Source organism: Musca autumnalis, unplaced genomic scaffold, assembly GCF_047663935.1.
Source record: "Musca autumnalis isolate F117 unplaced genomic scaffold, ASM4766393v1 scaffold_3, whole genome shotgun sequence".
Taxonomy (NCBI): Eukaryota; Metazoa; Arthropoda; class Insecta; order Diptera; family Muscidae; genus Musca; species Musca autumnalis.
Genome location: NW_027411866.1, coordinates 146,552,540 through 146,573,058, shown reverse-complemented (window position 1 = coordinate 146,573,058; position 20,519 = coordinate 146,552,540). Strand labels below are relative to the sequence as shown.

Below are 20,519 nucleotides of genomic sequence, written 5' to 3'. Positions count from 1 at the left end.
ATTTGAGTGTGTTTTTTAAATTTGTTTTTTGTTTTGAAGCAAAAGCAAATGAAATAATATTTCAAAAAATAAAGTTTGGGTGTCTTTCATGCGCACACATTTTCGTTTCGAAATACATAAACTGGGGGTAAGAGTTTTTTTTTAAACTATGATCATTCAAATAAATTAAATTGATTTGACAAATTTTGATAAATGTAGAACAGATTGTTGCCCGGAGTCGGAGTCGAGCTTTTTTCACGACTCCGGCTCCGACTCCGACTCCAGCAAAATTTGCTAGACTCCGACTCCAGACTCCAACTCCGACTCCGAAGCCCTGGTATATACCCTCGTTAGCATAAATGTTGAGGGTATAAAAATGTACTTGATCATTAGGTCGAAAGATAAATATAAAGAAAGTTGAGCCAAAATATAGAAGGTGTTTTATATTACCCTGGAGGTTTTTTATGGACAGAAATGATACTGGATGCATGAGGTCGAGATATCTATCAAATCCAAGAACTAACCGCACAGATAACATGTCAAAATCGCACTATGTTCACACTAGAAATGTCGTATAACTGGGTGCTTTGGCATAATACTGTCTCTAAACGTATGTTCAAAAATTTTCCCTAGAGCACAGGATTCCAAAGGATATATTTATTTATTTAGTTAACTGTTTTCCTTTACGAGGTCTCCAGATAATAAATAAAATGTTTAACTCACAAAACAAAAATAATTTCATCTAGGACCCTAAAGTTCAAGTGACAAAGACAAACGCAGAGACAAGTATCTGGATCCGCCTCAATGGAAATTATACATTTCCGTAATCAGCGTAACAAATGCTGCCTTTGGACGAAAATTCCAAAAAATCGGAGAGGTTTCATTTGAGTCGTTTCCGTTGGGCTTACGTTTATACAAGTGGCTTAAAAGGTCTAATCTGACATAAATTGACTCTTTCATGGAATAACTCTGCTTAGCACTTTCCGATTTTGCTGGATTTTTTAAGGTATTTATGATTGCGCTCTTTACAGGAACATATATTTATTTGGGGGGACAGACCCAGTTTCCCTGGTTATTTTTGCCGTATCACCGGAATATGTGCTTTAGGGTAGCATAAAAAACGGCAAAGCATTTTTTTTTTTTTTTTGAAACGCCTAACCCCTAAATGTTTTCCAATTCATCCAAAAACCTTATGTGTATAAAAAATTTTATGGCGATCGGTAAACGTTAACCCACCAGGGGGGACCTTTGTTTCTATAGTAAATTGTATGGGGCCGGAGTGGCATTTTGACGAAAATGCTCTAAAATCCGCATTTACCAGTTCATTGTTGTGGCTAAAACCAAATCCTACAAAAAATTGTGAAAATCGAATCGGATTTCGGTATAGCTCCGATTTTAGGCGTTTTGGGCCCTATATAGCTATACCAAAATCCGATTTTCTAAATTTTTGTAGGATTTGTTTTTTTTAGGCACAACAATAAATTGGTAAGAAATGTTTATCAACGACGAATTTCGGACGATGAATTTTTATTTCGGCTAAAATCACTCCTGTTTTCTACCTTGGCAGCTGCTGCGATGTTTGACGGTAGTCTTCAAGTACGGCTGCATCAATGTGAATGATATACTAGCGTGCCTGATAGGCTCGTTTATCTAGAAGTACTAGTTTATACCTTTGGATCGCTCTAGATCTTGAAGATATTTATTGACGTGCCTGGGTAGAGGAAGCCTGTCCACAAGATTGTGGCCAAGTGATGTTGTGCTGATGCACAGGTAAAATCTCCGTATCCTCATGAAGGTGGTCCGCTGGTGTTATGAGGAGACATCCTTTTGCAGTCATCAGGGCAGCATTCTGGCATATTTGAATATCTTCTACTGAGTAGCGCTAACATTTGCATACCCCATTGTCGGAGCATAGCTTACCACATACCATCCTATTTCTTTGCACTAGGTCAACAAGGTTTCTTTGTCAGCACACCAAAGGCTGTCGGCCAGCGACTTGAGAACCTTCATCCTTATTTTATTGTTGTCGGAAATTGCTGTGGCTTGTGTGGACGACCTAAACATGATATGGTAGTTAGTGAAGGCGGCCCATTTGCGGCAAATATTTTAATATTCCTCAGGTGGAAGATCTGCACTAAGTTAGTTATGTAGATACTTAAACTATAACATATGCCATCGATAATATCCCAGCAAAATTTGAAGGAAGGGGTTTCATGCGATGACGTGATTTCATGACATCTTTTGCATTGGTCCAAACGAAGTCGTGGAAGATCCGGTGTCTTCATTAGCATTTGAACCAATGCAAAGGAAGTCGTAAAAGATCTGATCATTTCATCAGCTTTTGAACCCATGCAAAGGAAGTCGTGAAAAATCCGATCTTTTCATCATAATTTGAACCCATTCCATCGAACCAATAGAGATGAATTTTGTGTTTTTATTTATACACATTTTTCTAATTACACTGTGCAACACTGAAAATGCAAACAACTTCTAGTGGGCATTTTCTGAAAGTACATATTGAAACTACCTAGGATTTTAGCTATTGGTAAAGACTGTACGATTCATCTGTTGTGGCATTCTTGCCTGACTTCAGACATGCTTTGATTATAGCTCATAAATCCCACGGTATTCTCCATTTACACTGGCCCACAAAATCTTTGCTGACTACGTACATACATTCCCCACCACCATTCCCGAAGAGGAGATTTAAGAGTGGCATATATCATATCATGAATGGTCCCAGATTCATATTAGCTCAAGATATGAGATCTTCTTTGTGTTCTGAGTCCGAATGCCGTGTATAAAGGCACCACTTATTTTTGCAATAGAAAGCCCTACAAAAGCCTTCATTCATAAGTCCATACGCCTCCTTACACAATTAGTCATCATATTTGATTGAAATTCAAATAACTTCTAAATTATTTTCGCATCTCTTTGAAATGTTGCATAGCAGCTACCCAACAATTTATTTCAACATAATGACAGACAGTTGCGCTTGAATTGTAACGACTACGAACGAAGTAGGAGTAGGTAATAGGTTCAGCAGTCAATTTTTTCTCCATATGAATGAAAGATTTTGCCGCTGTGAAAATTATTTGTTATACATGAAGTTGTTGAAGTTGTTGTAGGTGCGTCCAATGAGAATCATTGCACTTAACTTCCAACACGACGACGACGATGACAATGTTGTTGATGATGATGGTGGCGATGGCAGTGGTAATGAAAATTGAACATTTCAAGTTCATTTTCAAGCGGCATGAATGAATGACAGGTTTGACCTTAAGACGTTAAGCTTGTAATTAGATCATTCTAATATGAAATTGTTTTTCTATTGACTCATAACTACGTACATATCATGGTACGTAGTTATACATATTTGTTAAAGGAGAAAAACAAAATGAAGCTAATAAAAAATCAAACAATAATCCAAGCTTCTTTGTCTTTTTTCTTTTTTTCTCTGTTTTAATTACATGACTTGCACTCAAGGTTTGATCAGACACACAGCATTTGGGTGCTGTGACATGTATTCAGAGTTATTGCAGAATTCATATTCTGTCATGCGGTTTGAATTTGTTTTTATTGTTTGCGTTTTTAAAAGGAATTTAACCTTTAGTAACTTGAATTGAAGCTTTACTTAAAGGTCAAAGAGGGTGTAAACTTGTTGTGGGAACGCCTTTAAATTTAAACATTACAAGTAAATATGTATGCAGTGACAAAGCTATGGCACATTAGGGGAAACTCACGTAGGTGTAGTACTCTAAAATCGATAAGAAACTCTCTGCTCCCGTTTGGACTTTTGACAAATTTCTAAAGGAACGACAGAGATATACCCTCAGCCATGTACCCGAAAAATAAACACAATACTTCTGTAGGTTTTTTAGCTGTTGGGAAAATTTTCCAGGATGGAAAGGGCCGCAAAAAACTACATGTTGCAACAAAATTCAGAATGATCCAAGACGAGTGCACTTTTTCCAAATTTTGGGTAGGGTGTACCCATAGCAGTGATACGATATAGTACATATTCGGACCTAATACAAATCTGTAGGAAATATTTTTTTTCTTTATTAGTCTATGGATATTTTCCTTACAGACTATATAGTTAAATATGTTGTACTTAATTTTCTGAATTTAAATATATTACAATTTTACTTTTCAATTTACAAAGTTTGAGCTAAATCGATTTCTCTCTTAAAGGGTTATTTTACACATTAGCCAGTTTAAGTGGTGCCGGTAGGGTTTTCTGGGCCTTTTTGGGTCATTATCTCAGGAAGTATACACTTTCCCACGAAAAAAAAAATTACAACGTCGTAACAGGGGCCGCAAGTGCAACCTGCTGCATCACAAATTAATAAGATCAGAGAGGAGTTGTTAAACTATACTTTTTCCAAATTTTGTGTGGGAGGTACTCAAATGAGTGGACCGATATAGTCCATATTAGAACTCGATCTATGCCTGAAAGTAATATTACCAATAGCAAAGTTTGGCTCAATTCGGTTATTCCCTCCTAGAGTTATCATGCCCACAATCTTGGCGAAAAATGTTGAACCTTTGTGGGGGAGGTACCGGAAGGAGTGGACCGATATGGTCTATCTTCGAATTTAAACTAAGTTTGAACAAAATATTGAAACACCCAACATTTTAACCAAATATGTTGATCCGTTCGAGAGTTATCCTGCACTCCAACTACGACACATGGTATTATATGGGTTGTTTGCAGTTTTCGTGCTGATTTCTGAGGATATATGGACTTGCTCCTGAAAAAAATTATATCGTCATAATGGGGGTAGTGAATACAAGTAGCTGCAACAAATCAAAGCGATTCGAGAGCAGGTCTTAAACTGCACTTAAGCAAAATTTTGTGTGGGAGGTACCCGAAAGAGTGAACCAATAGGGTCCATATTGGAACTTCATCTATGTCTGGTAGATATGTCACGATGTGCAAAGTATGGACTAATTCGGTTACTCCCTTCAAGAGTTATCGTGCGGACAATTTTTCCGAACATTTTTGAACTTTTGTGGGGGAGGTACCTGAGGGAGTGGACCGATATGGCCCATCTTCGAACTTAAATCAAATGTGGACAAAATATTTCGATACCCAAAATATGAACCGAATCGATTGATCCGTTCGAGAGTTATCGTGCGCACCAGCCAGCCAGACAGACAGACAGACGGACAGACAGACAGACGGACAGACAGACAGACGGACGGACATTGCTAGATCGACTCAAAATTGTCTGAAACGGATATCGTACAAACATACTTGGGGTCTAAAACCATTATTTCGATGAGGCACATTTTTGGCCGTATCAAAGTGTAAATACCCTCTTTAGCCTAAAGGCTGAGGGTATAATAATTGCTAAAATTTCAAAAGTAGTATACTCTTGCAGCCTCTGGGACAGAGCAAAAGAGTGCATCATATTTAGAGGAGAAACTGGAATTAAAAATGTCATTATTTCATATTATGCCTATCCGTGTACCCGATAATTTGTAATCATTTTTAACAAATGTTTCTAAAACTGACAGTTGTATAAAGAAAAAGTTGCTGAAAATGTGTTTCAGCAACATTTAGTAAGTACGAGGACAAACCTAGTATTTCATATTATAGCTGTGTCTTTTTACGTGATAATTTGTAATAATTATTACTAATGTTGCAAATTTTGACAATTGCCTAAAGGAAATGTTGCTGAAAAAATGTTTCAGCAACATTTAGTAAGTTAAAAGACACACCTTATGCCTGTCCGTGTACTCAAAAATATATGTATGTGGTATCCGATGGAATTGCAATTTTCGAATTTCGAAAAAAACTGTGTTGTGCTGAATTGTGCTAGTTTTGTGCCCATTTGTGATGATTTTTTTTCGAAATTCGAAAAAAATGCTGAGATATTTGATAAAAGATTTTTTTTCGAAAAAATTTAAATTTTCGAATTTCGAAATAATTTAAGTTGTGCTGATTTGTTCTCAGTTTGTGCCGCAAAAATGTTTTCCATATATCCTACCATTTTCGAAAAAACCGATATTTTCGAAAATATGACAGAATTGCAATTTTCGAATTTTGAAAAAAAAAAATTGTGTTGAATTTTAATCAATTTGTGCCAACTTGTGCAGTTTACATTTTTTCACCGTTTTCAAGATATGGCAATTTCGAAAAACCAGTATTTTGTATGAAAAATCACTGTAATTTCTGTAATAATATCGGGATGATCTTTTCTGTGCTGAGTTGGATTCGGCGAGCACAATTTTTCGTCCATACATTGGAAATTTCCGAATTTACTCGTTACTCGCTGAAAATAAAACAAGTAAAAAAGTATCAGTTGGCTTTGCCGACAGAGATATACCCTCAGCCTGTGTATATTGCAACATTTGTTTTTCCCAAAATACGTATGTATTTAGGGGGTTTTAAAATTTTGGGCGTTTGAACCGACAAAAATGTTGATTAGGATTAAAGATCAAAAGTTTTGCGGAGGAGATACTAAAGGGAATGGATCGGCATTTACCATTATGGAAGCGGATCTCCAGCCACAACATATGGTGCCATAGGGGGTTTTTACACTATACGGGCTGATTGCTCAAGAAGCTGGACTTGCCCCTAAAAACGTTACCTTCGTAATTGAGGCAGCGAATGCAAGTTGCTTCAACAAAAATCAAAGTGATTCGATATTAGGTCATAAAGTAAACTTATCCGAAATTTTGTGTGGAAGGTACCGGATGGAGTGGACAAATATAGTCCATATTTGCACCTGATCTATATCTGGTAGATATATTAGGATGTGTAAAGACCAATTCGGCCACTCCCTTCAAGAGTTACCGTACGAACAATTTTTCCGAACATTTTTGAACTTTTGTGGGGGAGGTACCTGAAGGAGTGGACCGATATGGCTTATCTTCAAACTTAAACTATGTTTGGACAATATATTACTAAGGCCATATTTTGGACCGAATCGGCAAATCCGTTCGAGAGTTATCTTGCGCTCCAACCACCTCACACGGTGTCATAGGGGTTTTTTGCAACTTTCATGCTATTTTCTCAGGAAGTATGGACTTGCCCCTGATGAAACTTGTACCGTCGTATGGAGGGCAGTGAACACCAGTTGCTAAAACAAAAATCAAAGCGATTCGAGAGATGGCCCTAAACTGAACTTTTCCGAAATTTTGTGTGGGAGGTACCTGAAGAAGTGGACCTGTTAAGGCCATATTGGAACCTTATATTCCTCTAGTAGAAAGTTTACGCTATACAAAGTATGGACCAAATCGGTCACTCCCTTCAAGAGTTATCGTGCGCACAAACATTCCGAACATTTTCGGACTTTTGTGGGGGAGGTACCGGAAGGAGTGGACCGATGTAGCTCATCTGCGAACTTAAACTAAGTTTGGGCAAAATATTACGAAAGCCAAAATTTGAACCGAATCGGTTAATCTGTTCGAGAGTTATCGTGCGCTCCAGCCAGCAGGACAGACAGACAGACAGACGGACGGACATGGCTAGATCGACTCCAAATTGTCTGAAACACATTTCGTCCAAACATACTTGGGGTATAAAACCATTATTTCGATGAGGCACATTTTCATCGTATCAAAGTGTATATACCCTCCTTAGCCTAAAGGCTGAGGGTATAAAAATGGCTGAGATATTCGATAAAAGATTTTTTGGGAAAAATTTTGACAGAATTGCAATTTTCGAAAAAATTGAAGTTGTGCTGAATTGTGGTGCTCAGTTTGTGCTCATTAGTGCCGCAAAAATTTTTTCGATGTCTCGTACCATTTTCGAAGAAAAGGATATTTTCGAATACATGATAGAATTGCAATTTTCGAATTTCGAAAAAACAAAAGTTGTGCTGAATTGTGCTCAGTTTGTGATCATTTGTGTCGTAAAAATGTTTTCCATATCTCCTACCATTTTCGAAATTCGAAAGTTCGAAAATATGACAGAATTGCAATTTTCGAATTTTTAAAAAAACAAAAGTGGTGCTGAATTCTACTTAATTTGTGCCAACTTTTACAACATTTTTTCGCCCATACATTGGAAATTTCCAACTTTACTCGTTACTCGCTGAAAATGAAAAAAAACTACGTAACTTCCAAATAGGAATTTTTAATTCTGTAAATTGTGCTCGCCTAGCACATATTGCAAATTTCCAATTTCCACCGATATTTGTCGGTAACTCAAAAATATATTAGAGAATCGCACTACAGGTTTTGCTTTCGTATAACCCTTATAGAAGCTGAGGTATTCGCTTTCCCCTCCGGGCATGGTAGAATAAGAAAAGGTAGCAGCAATACACAGCCGACTGAACTGGGTTGTAACGTTAGTGTCAAATTTCATATGACATTTTATACATTTATTTCTATTTCGATGTACATTAGGGACATATATTTTTTGAGAAAAAAAATATATCATTCAGAAAAAACCATTTCCCAGAAAGACTTCTTCATATCAATGATATGTAACCTCCTCCAAGTTCGAACGATAAGCCGCGCAGTAATTCACCGCTTGTAGAGGCGATACAACGTTTGTTAATATGTGAGGTATTTTGTTAAAATTTAAAAAAATAAAGCCCTAATAAACATGTGCTTCTTTGATTTCTAAAACAAAACATTGAAACAGCTTCTCCTTTTTCTGTGAATTTCCAGCGACCCCAAACTTTTCTGCAAGAATTCTACTTTCTGCGAGAATTTATGCATTTAGTGGAATGATGTGGAAACATAAAAATTTAAAATGTAACGAATTTTCATTCATGTTTTCCAAAATATTCAACCAAATGTGAAAAATTATTAGTTTTTTAAATTCCAATAATTTATAGACATTTCCTTGTTTTGTTTACAAATACAACTGGCAGTAACGTTACAAACAAAAACAAATTCCTTTGTGGTTGTTGTTCGAGTTGTATTTGTTGTAGTATTAACTTTACCTTGTATTTGTTCTACCATGCCCTCCGGGACTCTCATCAACAACCAAAATTTGGTGACGATCCGATCAAAATTACGACATGTAGCGTCATTACAAATTTTAGATCGAAAGACGTCGAGACATTCATTTTGGTACAAATATACATAGGTCTACGACCATTATTTCGATGCGATGACTCACTTTTTGGCCAAAAACAACTTATAATACCCTCACCACATAGTGGTGCACAGAAAAAAATTTTAGTCATTTGATAAAAAAAATTCAAAGATTCAATCAAAAAATTATCGATTTTCCGGCGATAAAAAAATTGTCTTATTAACAAAATTCAATAAAATTTTTTGATCACAAAGTAAAAATACAACTGATAAAATATTTCACATATTGACAGGAATATTTATCGTAATATTTCACATATTCCATTTTATCAGTTCAATATAAAAAGTCGATAAATATTTTAGTCAATATGTGAAATATTTTATCAGTTGTATTTTTACTTTGTGATCAAATAATTTTATAAAATTTCGTCAATGTGATAATTTTTTTATCGACGGATTTTTTTCTGTGTGTAGGGTATAAAAACAGGAGGTTAGTACTTGAATTTGAGGGCCAAACCTGTAGGTCTGCGTGTTGCGTGTGCATTCAAAAATACAAAAACAAAATACATGAATTTCAAATTGAAATACATGTATTTTGTTGAACGCACACGCAACACGCAGAGCTATAGGTATGGCCCTGAAAAACATATTTTCACATTTGAAATGTGAAGTTTCCTGTCATAAGTTTAAAAAAATATTCAAAATTTGTTTTTATTACATTTCGGTCGAAATTTTCTTTTTTCAGTAATTAAAAAATCGTAATTGTTATGTTTGCAAAATTCGTAATATTTACTTTGTTAATATCCTCCAAAGGTAAGCGCAGATAATAATATACTATGCCCACTCTATCTCCAAAATCTCTCATTCTCTAAAGCTTTCAACACTGCAATAACTTCTGCATTAAAACGCTACAGTTATCCCTAAGTTCGTATAAGTGTCTGATGTTCAGTTAATAACAATACATACCAGTTCCTGCTCCTTCTTCCATCTTCGACCCATCGGTGAATCGGCTTTTGTTAAAACAGCATAAGGCGAATAATAACAATAACAGGCGACAAAAGCGGAATTGACCTGTATGATTTACTTTCGCTGGCATCCCTGTCTGGCTTCCGTATCGGGTCGATCCTGCCCTTCTCTACTCTTCGCGCTGTCACTCCCGAGATGCTCGACAAATTGTTGATTAAAATAACTTGCGAATCTTATCGGATCAGCCATCGTAACGTCGCCAAACGTGACTGAGGTCATACCTTCTTCTTTCGTTGAACACCACTCACTAATTCTGTTTCCAATGTTGCAACTCTTCAGATGATCTAGCCAATTGCTCCGGTTCTACTCAACGGCCAATCTATTAACTTCCAGTGTTTTCATTTCTCTATTTTTACTGCGGAAAATAAGAAAGATGAGACTCTCTATTTTTCTACCCATACCTCTCCTTTGTGCTACGGTAACTGCACAACACTTCTTGTCATACCATAAGCTCCTTGGTGGAGGTCACTGATATCCAAGTATGGACTTTGCGGCTGTTTGATTTGGTGACAGCCAGGTGCCATTATGAATGTCGAGATGCCTAAATCTGGTGCTGCAATCGACCATTTTTTTGTCGCTGCAAAGTCATTTCCCTGTCAGCTGTTTCATTGTGGAGACTAAATTTCCCGACTTTTGGACAAAAGATTTTCTGCATTCCAACTATATTATTACAATCGCCTAGAATAATTTTAAGCGTTTGTAAAATATATCTTTGGTCTGCTCGTCCTTGTCTACGGTTGAGGAATGTACGCACATAAGATTGATTTTGAAAAATTTAGGTAATATCCGAATTTTAGCAAGTCTTTCATCCGCCGCAGTGAAACTGGAGACCAGATGTTTTCATCCGCGACTAACTACAATACCGAAACCAAACTCGTACTTTATATGATGACTGCTGTGTCTTGAGTGTGATGCCAACGCCGAAACCAAAAAAAAAATAAAAAAAAATCGCCGGAGGGATTTTCAAATAAATCGCTGTCAAAGTTCACCTTTTTTGGTTTTTTTTTTTAGGTTTTCGCGATTTTGCTTGGAAGCCGCAAACCCTATCCAAATGGGATTAGAGAAAATGTTGTAGCAGTGAAAATTCTCTACAATTTTATTTATTGAGACTATTAAATAACATTATTTACGACTATAATGTATTATCTTAATGATATAAAAGTGTCTACAGCATCAGGCTTTAACACGAATAGTGAAGTTTGTGGAGGTTGTAACATGAATTCATATCGCCCTTGCTTCCCGAGTTTCTTAAACCCAGAAGTTGTGTACTTAAAACCATGGGAATAAGATTAATAAATAAAAAAAGAAAAAAGTTTGTTTAGGTTTTCACGATTTTTCTTTGATACCGCAAGACCTATTGTAATGGGACTAAAGAAAATGTTGTAGCATTGAAAATTCTCTACAAGATTGACATTAATGGTATTTTTATATGTTTTACCATTTTTGAAATATAGAAGTTCAAATTGGGACACTGTACTGACTGTATCGCCGCCTTATAAAACAATGTCAGGCAGGGTGCACCTCAACCAACTTCGAATGAAAACCGCTTACCTGGCAAGTTTTGGTTATTCTGAAACAGCAAAGAAAAAGAAAAAAAGAAAAATTCAAAAAACAAGGAAATTTTTTTTTTTAAATAAATCGCGGTCAAAGTTCACATTTAAATTTATTTTAGGTTTTCAGGACTTTGTTTGGAAGTAGAAAGTCCTACCGAAATGAGACTAAAGAAAATGTTGTAGAGGATTTTCACTGTTACAACATTTTCTTTAGTCACATTTCGATATGACTTGCCGCTTCCAAGCAAAATTCTCAAAACCGCGATTTATTTAAAAATCCCTCCAGCGATTTTTTCTTGATTTTGGATTTTTCTTATCTATGAACATTGCTGTTTCAGAATAAGCAAAACTTTCCAGGTGTAAGCGGTTTTCATTCAAAGTTGGTTAAGTTGCACCCTGCATGACATTGTTTTATAAGGAGGCTATACAGAACTTCTATATATCAAAAATGGTAAAACTTACGAAAACACCTTAAGGTCAATCTGGTAGAGAGTGCTACAAAATGTTTTCTAATCCCATTTCGATAGGGCTTGCGATTTCGAAGTAAAATCGTGAAAATCTAAAAAAAAAACCTAAAAAAGTGAAATTTTGCTGTGATTTATTTGAAAATCTCTCCTGCGATTTTTTTTATTTTTCTCATCTATGAACATTGTAGTTTCAGAATCCGCAAAAACTTCCGAGGCGTAAGCACCTTTCATTTAAAAGCTGTGTTCCTTTACTTACCTGATGTTAACATTTTTACCATTTGTTACCATTTTTAACCTGCAAAGCGTTCCTTAACCCCAAAAAGTGGTAAAACTGACAGCAATTTTTAAGAGAGTGAGAGAGGAGAGAGAGCACATATGCCATTCTCTTCTACCACAGGCTACCATACAAATTTCTGCAGGTCAAAAATGGTAGAACTGATTTTTCGACATTTGTTTGACGATTATTTCACAATGAAGAAAGAAAGAAATTAACGAAAAACAGAGGAAAAATCGAACGTTGACAAAACAAAATTAAAAACTGTGAAATAAAAAAAGATTTTTTATGTTTCTTTTTGACAGTTTTAGTTACCGACAAATGTCGGTAAAATTAAAACGCAAAATTATGAATGAAGAGTTCAAATAAAAGTTGACAACACTGTTGCTGTCGGTAGAACTTTACGATTACATTTTTTTGGTCGCTAACTTACCGAAAAATTTCGTTAATAATTGGTATGTTCCAGAACTGCAAAAATCTACTAATTTTTACTATTTTTTCCGATAACATAAAGGAAAAAATGTTATCGTAGTAAAAAGTAGTAGCTTCTTGCAGGTTCTAGAACAGAGCGAATGAATTTATAAGCATTTTAATTTTACCGAATTTTGTCGGTAATTCAAAAATGTGTTAGATAATCGCACTACAGATCTACCATTTTTCCGTTCCTTTATTTTTCTGGTAAAAATGTTCATGAGAGAGCAATTTTGACACTTTTCTCTTTTACCACTTTTACCATTAAAAAAGTAAAGGAACAAAGCTAAAGTTAGTTAAGGCGCACCGTGAGATACAAGAAGCACCCATGTTAAAGACGGTCAAGGCCTTTCTTGGTGGCACACGCAGCCTATTAAAGGTAGTTCCCTAGCTGACACCATGGAGAGGTCGGTGTACACTTGAGATAGAAGAAGTACCAACAAAGTTCTGAGCTTTTTCATGGTATCTTGGATCTTTTCCAATTATAGCAAAGGTGGCTGTTACGGCTCACGTTGATCTGTGTCTTTTACGTAGGTCAGTAAAATTAAATCTTTAGTGCTATTTTTATTCAGTTTTTCTGTCAGTATATACATTAGCATCTCGCGTGACCTTTTCCAGGAGGATGTTAAATAGGTCACACCATACACTGTCACCTTGTCTGAAACCTAGTTTTGTGTTAAAAGGCTCCGACATATTCCATCCTATTTTAACTGCTGACCTTGTGTCAGCCAATGTCATACTGCATAATTGAATTAGTTTTGCAGGTATGCCAAACTTGAACATGGCTTGGATCACCTTTGATCTAATTGGGTTGTCGAAGGCAGCCCAACGAAAAGGTGTTATTTGTCGATCTGTCTTTCCTGGGTCTTCTCTAGTAGGTGGCGGATTGTTAAGATTTGGTCAATGATTGATTAACCAGGGGCTCAATTCTGTTTCTATGAAAATGTGAAATGAAAACTTTATAAATGAAAAAAAAAAACTGTCAAATGAAAAAAATATAAAGGAAATAGTTTTCATTTCAAATTTTCATAGAACAAGAATCCAGCCCCAGGCGTAAAACCGAAGTGGTATTACCAGATTATTTTATTGACCATAGATTTTAGACTTTCACACAGTATGCTCGATGGCACTTTGTATGCGGTGGGTAGGAGACTTATGTTTCTGTAATTTGCACAAACCGTCTTGTCTCCTTTCTTGTGTACGGGACTTAAGTACACCTTTTTCAGATGTAATTCGAATCATTTTAGTTGTAATTCGAGAATTCCATTTGTAATTCGTAACATTTTATTTGTAATTCGAGAATTCCATTTGTAATTCGAAACATTTCAATTGTAATTCGAATTATTCCATTTGTAATTCTAATTATTCTATTTGTTATTCGAAATATTCCATTTGTAATTTGAATTATTCCATTTGAAATTCGAATTATTCCATTTGTAATTCGAATTATTCTATTTGTAATACGTATTATTTTATTTGTAATTCGAATTGTTTTATTTGTAATTCGAATTATTCCATTTGAAATTCGAATTATTCCATTTGTAAATCGAATGATTTCATGTGTAATTTCAATTGGAATAATTCGAATTACAAGTGGAATAATTCGAATTACAACTAAAACAATTCGAATTACAAATAAAATAATTCAAATTACAAATAGAATAACTCGAATTGCAAATAGAATAATTCGAATTTCAAATGACATAATTCGAATTACAAATGGAATAATTCGAATTTCAAATGGAATAATTCGAATTACAAATGGAATAATTCGAATTACAAATAAAATAATTCGAATTACAAATGGAATATTTCGAATTACAAATGGAATAATTCGAATTACAAATGGAATTCTCGAATTACAATTAAAATGTTATGAATTACAAATAGAATAATCGAATTACAAATGAAATGTTACGAATTACAACTGGAATGTTTCGAATTACATGTGAAAGAGGAGTAGTAGGCTGAGGTTCCTATCGTTGGGTATGCTTTCTTCTTACCAGTTTTCGCTAATTAACTGATGCATACTTCTTACCAGCATTTCGCCACCGGTAATGAACAGTCCTGCTGCTTTATTATTTTTCAAACGATTAATTGCTGTCATAACCTCGCTTTGGCTAGGTGGTAGACACTCAACGGCGTCGTTTGCGAATCGTTTTGGGGTATCTTCATTGCCGACCATATTCCATACTAAAAGCTTCATAAATGCTCCTTCCAGATCAGCACGCTATATGTTTTAGTTGCCAGATTTCCTTCATCATCTTTGCAGCAAAATGTGTCTGCACCATACCCTTCAGTCTGGTGTACTACACTCTGGTAAGATTTTCGGACTTCATTCGTAACATCTCGAGATTCTCACGTTCACGTCGTTCATGCTCTTTCTTCTTTCTCCTGAAAATTGATCAGCCATATTCCTCATTCAGCCTCATTTACCCAGTAAAAAAATCCTCCCAAAATAATGGGTTTTATAGTACTTTGTGGTAGTTTTAATTACTTAGAACACCCCCTACTAACCCATTATTTTAACAAGGTCATGTCACACTGAATAACTAGTTATTCTATGGCCACTAGAAGTTAAAAATCAGCTAAAAAAACATATGTTCTATTTTTAGGAAATTTGAGGTGGAATTTCTTTCAGTTTGAACGCACTTCATATTTATACCCTCAGCCTTTAGGCTAGAAAGGGTATATGCACCTTGATACGACCAAACATGTGCCTCATCGATATAACGGTTTTAGACCCTAAGTATTTTTGGACGAAATTCGTTTCAGACAATTTGGAGTCGATTTAGCCATCTCCGTTTGTCTGTCTGGCTGGTGCGCACGATAACTTTCAAAGGAATCAACCAATTCGAACCAAATTTTGGGTATCGTAACATTTTGTCCGAACTAAGTTGAAGTTTGAAGATGGACCATATCGGTCCACTTCTTTGGATACCTTCCCCCAAAAATTCAAAATGTTTCTGTAAAATGGTGAACGATAACTGTCGAAGCGAGCAAGTGATTTGGTCCAAACTTTGTACATCGTATTATTATTTTTTTAAAATTCCCCCTGCTTAGGTTTGGAAATAACAAACTGTTAAAAACTCAAGGAAATTTGAAGGGTTTGTTATTTACGGACCTGAACAGGAAAGAATGATCTAAAATAATCGAATTTTGAGCTTGAAGAATCGTTCCTAGCATCATCATTTGTTCTAGAAACTTGTTTATTGAAATCTTAGGTAGATTTTAGTAGTTGGAAGTATACGTATTTGTGAGCGGTTCGGTATCTTTGGACCAGAGTTGGAGAAAAAAGTATAAAAATCGGATATTTTCAAAAGATTTTTTCTATTTTTACCATTAAGAACCGTTTATAGACATTTCGCATATTCCAGAAAGTTGTTTATTGAAGCCTTTGCTACACTATTGTGGTTGATTGTTTTCTTGAATTTTTAACGGTTTAATATCTATGGAGCAGAAGCCGAGAAAAGAGGATAAAAATCGCAATTGTTTTGCTATTTTTACCATTAAGACCTGTTCCTTCAGGGTTCGTATATTCTAGAAAGATGTTTATTGAGATCTGAGGTACATTTTTGTAGTTGGTTGTGTGCACCAAATTTGATCGGTTTGATAGCTGTATAACAAAACTTGAGGGAAAATTTAAAAAGAAATTTAACCATGGCGATTATATGTGTTCACAATTTTTGTTCTTTAAGACAAGAGCTACAACTTTGCCTCCATGATAAATTCAAATTTCCTAACGGTTTGGAAGATATAGTCCTGACGATATGACCCTTTCTACATCAAAGCCTCAAACCTTTGGAGGCCTATAACCGCGAAAGTTGATGAGATAGGGAAAAACGGCGAGACACGTGTCTTCTCATTTTTGGTGTTCTATCACACTGCGGTGTCAGAATATGGTTAATAATTTTCGTGTTGCACATTGTAATTAAATATTGGTCTGTTCCAGAACTGCAAGAATCTACTAATTTTTACTATTTTCTTCGATAACATAAAGGGAAAATTGCTATCGTAGTAAAAATTAGTAGATTCTTGAAATTTCTGGAACAGAGCATATGTTGTACTTAATTTTCTGAATTTAAATATATTACAATTTTACTTTTTAATTTACAAAGTTTGAGCTAAATCAATTTCTCTCTTAAAGGGTTATTTTACACATTAGCCACATTTTACACCGGCACCACCGGTAGGATTTTCTGGACCTTTTTGGGTCATTATCTCAGGAAGTATGGACTTTCCCACGAAAAAAATTAATTACAACGTCGTAACAGGGGCTGCAAGTGCAACCTGCTGCGTCACAAATTAATAAGATCAGAGAGGAGTTGTTAAACTATACCCAAATGAGTGCACCGATATAGTCAATATTACAACCCGATCTATGCCTGAAAGTAATATTACCAATAGCAAAGTTTGGTTCAATTCGGTTACTCCCTCCTAGAGTTATCATGCCCACAATCTTGGCGAAAATTTTTGAACCTTTGTGGGGGAGGTACCGGAAAGAGTGGACCGATATGGTCTATCTTCGAACTTAAACTAAGTTTGGACAAAATATTGAAAGACCCAAAATTTGAACCAAATATGTTGATCCGTTCCAGAGTTATTGTGCGCTCCAACTACGACACATGGTATTATATGGGTTGTTTGCTGTTTTCGTGCTTATTTCTGAGGAAGTATGGACTTGCTCCTGAAAAAAATTATATCGTCTTAATGGGGGAAGTGAATACAAGTGGCTGCAACAAAAATCAAAGCGATTCGAGAGCAGGCCTTAAACTGCACTTAAGCAAAATTTTGTGTGGGAGGTACCCGAAAGAGTGAACCAATAGGGTCCATATTGGAACCTCATCTATGTCTGGTAGAAATGTCACGATGTGCAAAGTATGGACTAATTCGGTTACTCCCTTCAAGAGTTATCGTGCGGAAAATTTTTCCGAACATTTTTGAACTTTTGTGGGGGAGGTAACTGAAGGAGTGGACCGATATGGCGCATCTTCGAACTTAAACCAAATCTGGACAAAATATTTCGATATCCAAAATTTGAACCGAATCGATTGATCCTTTCGAGAGTTATCGTGCGCACCAGCCAGCCAGACAGACAGACAGACGGACGGAAATTGCTAGATCGACTCAAAATTGTCTGAAACGGATATCGTACAAACATACTTGGGGTCTAAAACCATTACTTCGATGAGGCACATTTTTGGTCGTATCAAAGTGTAAATACCCTCTTTAGCCTAAAGGCTGAGGGTATAAAAACCCCAAATGGAAATCCATTCGACTAACCTATACCTATACTCGATGATTGCTATTGAATTTCTCGTCTTTTCTCTCTTACCTTTCACAGTCTTACCCCTCGCGGCCAATTGCTATCTCAACGATATACGAAATGATTGGCATGTTATCGTCGAATTTAAAGATGAAGAATTGAAGCTGTTGCGTCAACAGCCCATAGCAAATGGAACCATATTGTATATGGTTTGCAATATGGATGATATTGTGGAAATGAAATGTGAAAATGGCCAATTGGTATCGGATGCACAACTAACATTTTGCCATAATCGTTTGAGGCCACAAATGAAGGTGATTGACGATAAGGAATTATGTCCCTATCAACTGTATCGAGTGGGCTACAATATACACTGTAGAGATCAGGATTATTTCTTTCCAACATATTCCGTGTGTTTTGATCACGGCAAGATGAGATGCGTTTTTACCATTAACGAGGCATATCCATTTGGTAGCTATTTTTGCGGGAAAATTATTATTATTATCTTTTCATTTATAAAATATTTCTCTCTGTTTATGTTTAAAGTCCAGGGCCGCCCCTTTGGCATGCAATTTGATCCGGATGAAATCTTCACTATGAACATTTTTTCGGCCTACAATAAACGTGACATTTATGCCAATTTCAATAATCGCTTGGGTTCATCCCAGGCATTTATGTCTTCCAACGAACAGGATCGTCGCTTTGATCGTGGCCACATGACAGCGGCTGGAGATTTTATTACAAATACCCTAATTGCCTCAACTTTCAAAATGATAAATGTTATACCGCAATTTCATGCCATTAATGATGGCAATTGGCGTTTAATGGAAGAATGGGCACGAAATCCCATAAATACACCTTCGAAAGTGTGTAGCGGTGCCTTTGATTATGTCCTAACATTACCCAATGCCGAGGGGAGTGAGGTGCCCATTTATTTTCGTAATGCACTTATTCCCGTTCCATTGTGGACATTTAAAGTGGTTCTAAATCGCAATGGTGTTCGCACTGTGTTTGTCCAATACAATAATATACACGATCAACGGGTACCGCCCCAGTTACCCCAGTTTCCGGTTAATATTTGTAGACCGACATCGTGTCCAACGTCACTTGATTTAAGGCCATCCAATTATTTTGGCTACACCTATTGTTGTGATCAAGAAGATTTCATGGAAAGAGTTATGCCGAATTTAAGAGGATATTGTTAGTTTAAAGGAGACTTTTGGAAGTGATCATAGAAGTGAAACCAAAATTGTTAGTTAACTAAAATTTGTATAAAAATTTACATAAATGAGAGAAAAAACGTAAAAAAAAAATATACTAACTTGTCTTTTTATTATACCCTCGGCATTTATCCAACGAGGCTGTATATACACTTTCATACGGGCAAAATGTGCCTCATCGAAATAATGGATTTAGACCTCAAGTATGTTTGGACGAAATCCATGTCCGTCCGTTTGTCTGAATGGCTGGCTGAAGCGCACGATAACTCTCAAAGGGATCAACCGATTCGGAAAAAAATTGGCTTTCGTAATATTTTGTCCAAGCTTAGTTTAAGTTCGAAGATGGGTTATATCGGTCCACTCCCTCCGGTACCTCTCCACAAAAGTTCGAAAATGATCGAAAATTTGTGCGGACGATAACTTTTGAAGGGAGTAACCGATGTTGTCCATACTTTGCACATCGTGAAATTTCTACCAGACTTAGACGAGGTTCCAATATGGACTCAATGCGTCTAGTCCCACAGGTACCTCCCACAAAACATTTCGAATCGCTTTGATTTGTGTTAAAACAACTTGTATTCACTGTCCCCCATACGACGGTACAAGTTTCAACAGGGGCAAGTCCATACTTCCGGAGAAAATAGCCTGAAAGGTGCAAAAACCCTATGACACCGTCTCACAGTGGTCTCACTTGTATGGAAAGGAGTGCCAGAAATAGTTCTAATTAGTTAACGCCTCGAAATTTTAAACATAGTTTTATAACGAGCCCAAAAGGAAGAAAAACAAATTTAATGGATGTAGGTCCACATTTGGTGTAGCCCCCATTTAAAGGTACCCCCGATTTTTTTATATTTTGACGATTTTAGCCAAATTTTCAAGTCGATTTGGCTATAATTTTGCATTTTGCGTTCTGAGGGAACAACATACCACCTTGCAAGAAATGTTCAATATAGGTCCACGTTAAGTATAGCTCTCATATAAACGTACTTCCCTACATTCGGTATTTTGACGATTTTAGCCAGATTTTCTAATCGAGTTGGCTGTAATTTTGTATTTTGACTTCGGAGGGAAGATCATACGTCCGTGCAAAAAATCTTCAATATAGGTCTAAGTTTAGGTATAGCTCCCATATAAACGTACCTCCCGATATTCGGTATTTTGACGATTTTAGCCAAATCTTCCAACTGATTTGGCTGTAAATTTGCATTTCAAGTTCTGAGGGAATACTATACCTCCTTGCAAAAAATGTTCAATATAGGTCCA

General features: G+C 36.0%; 2 protein-coding genes across 5 annotated transcripts in view; both read left to right on the top strand.

Moving 5' to 3' along the window:
* LOC141397879 (uncharacterized) overlaps positions 1 to 20,519 on the top strand; it is a 283,294-nt gene that overhangs the window by 80,487 nt on the left and 182,288 nt on the right. The window lies entirely within an intron of this gene.
* On the top strand, positions 9,637 to 19,335 carry LOC141396368 (salivary protein Tsal1-like). Its single transcript, XM_073971772.1, has 3 exons — positions 9,637 to 9,792; positions 18,115 to 18,507; positions 18,583 to 19,335. The coding sequence occupies exons 1-3, from the start codon at positions 9,747 to 9,749 to the stop codon at positions 19,239 to 19,241; spliced, it is 1,098 nt and encodes a 365-aa protein (XP_073827873.1). The 5' UTR covers positions 9,637 to 9,746; the 3' UTR covers positions 19,242 to 19,335.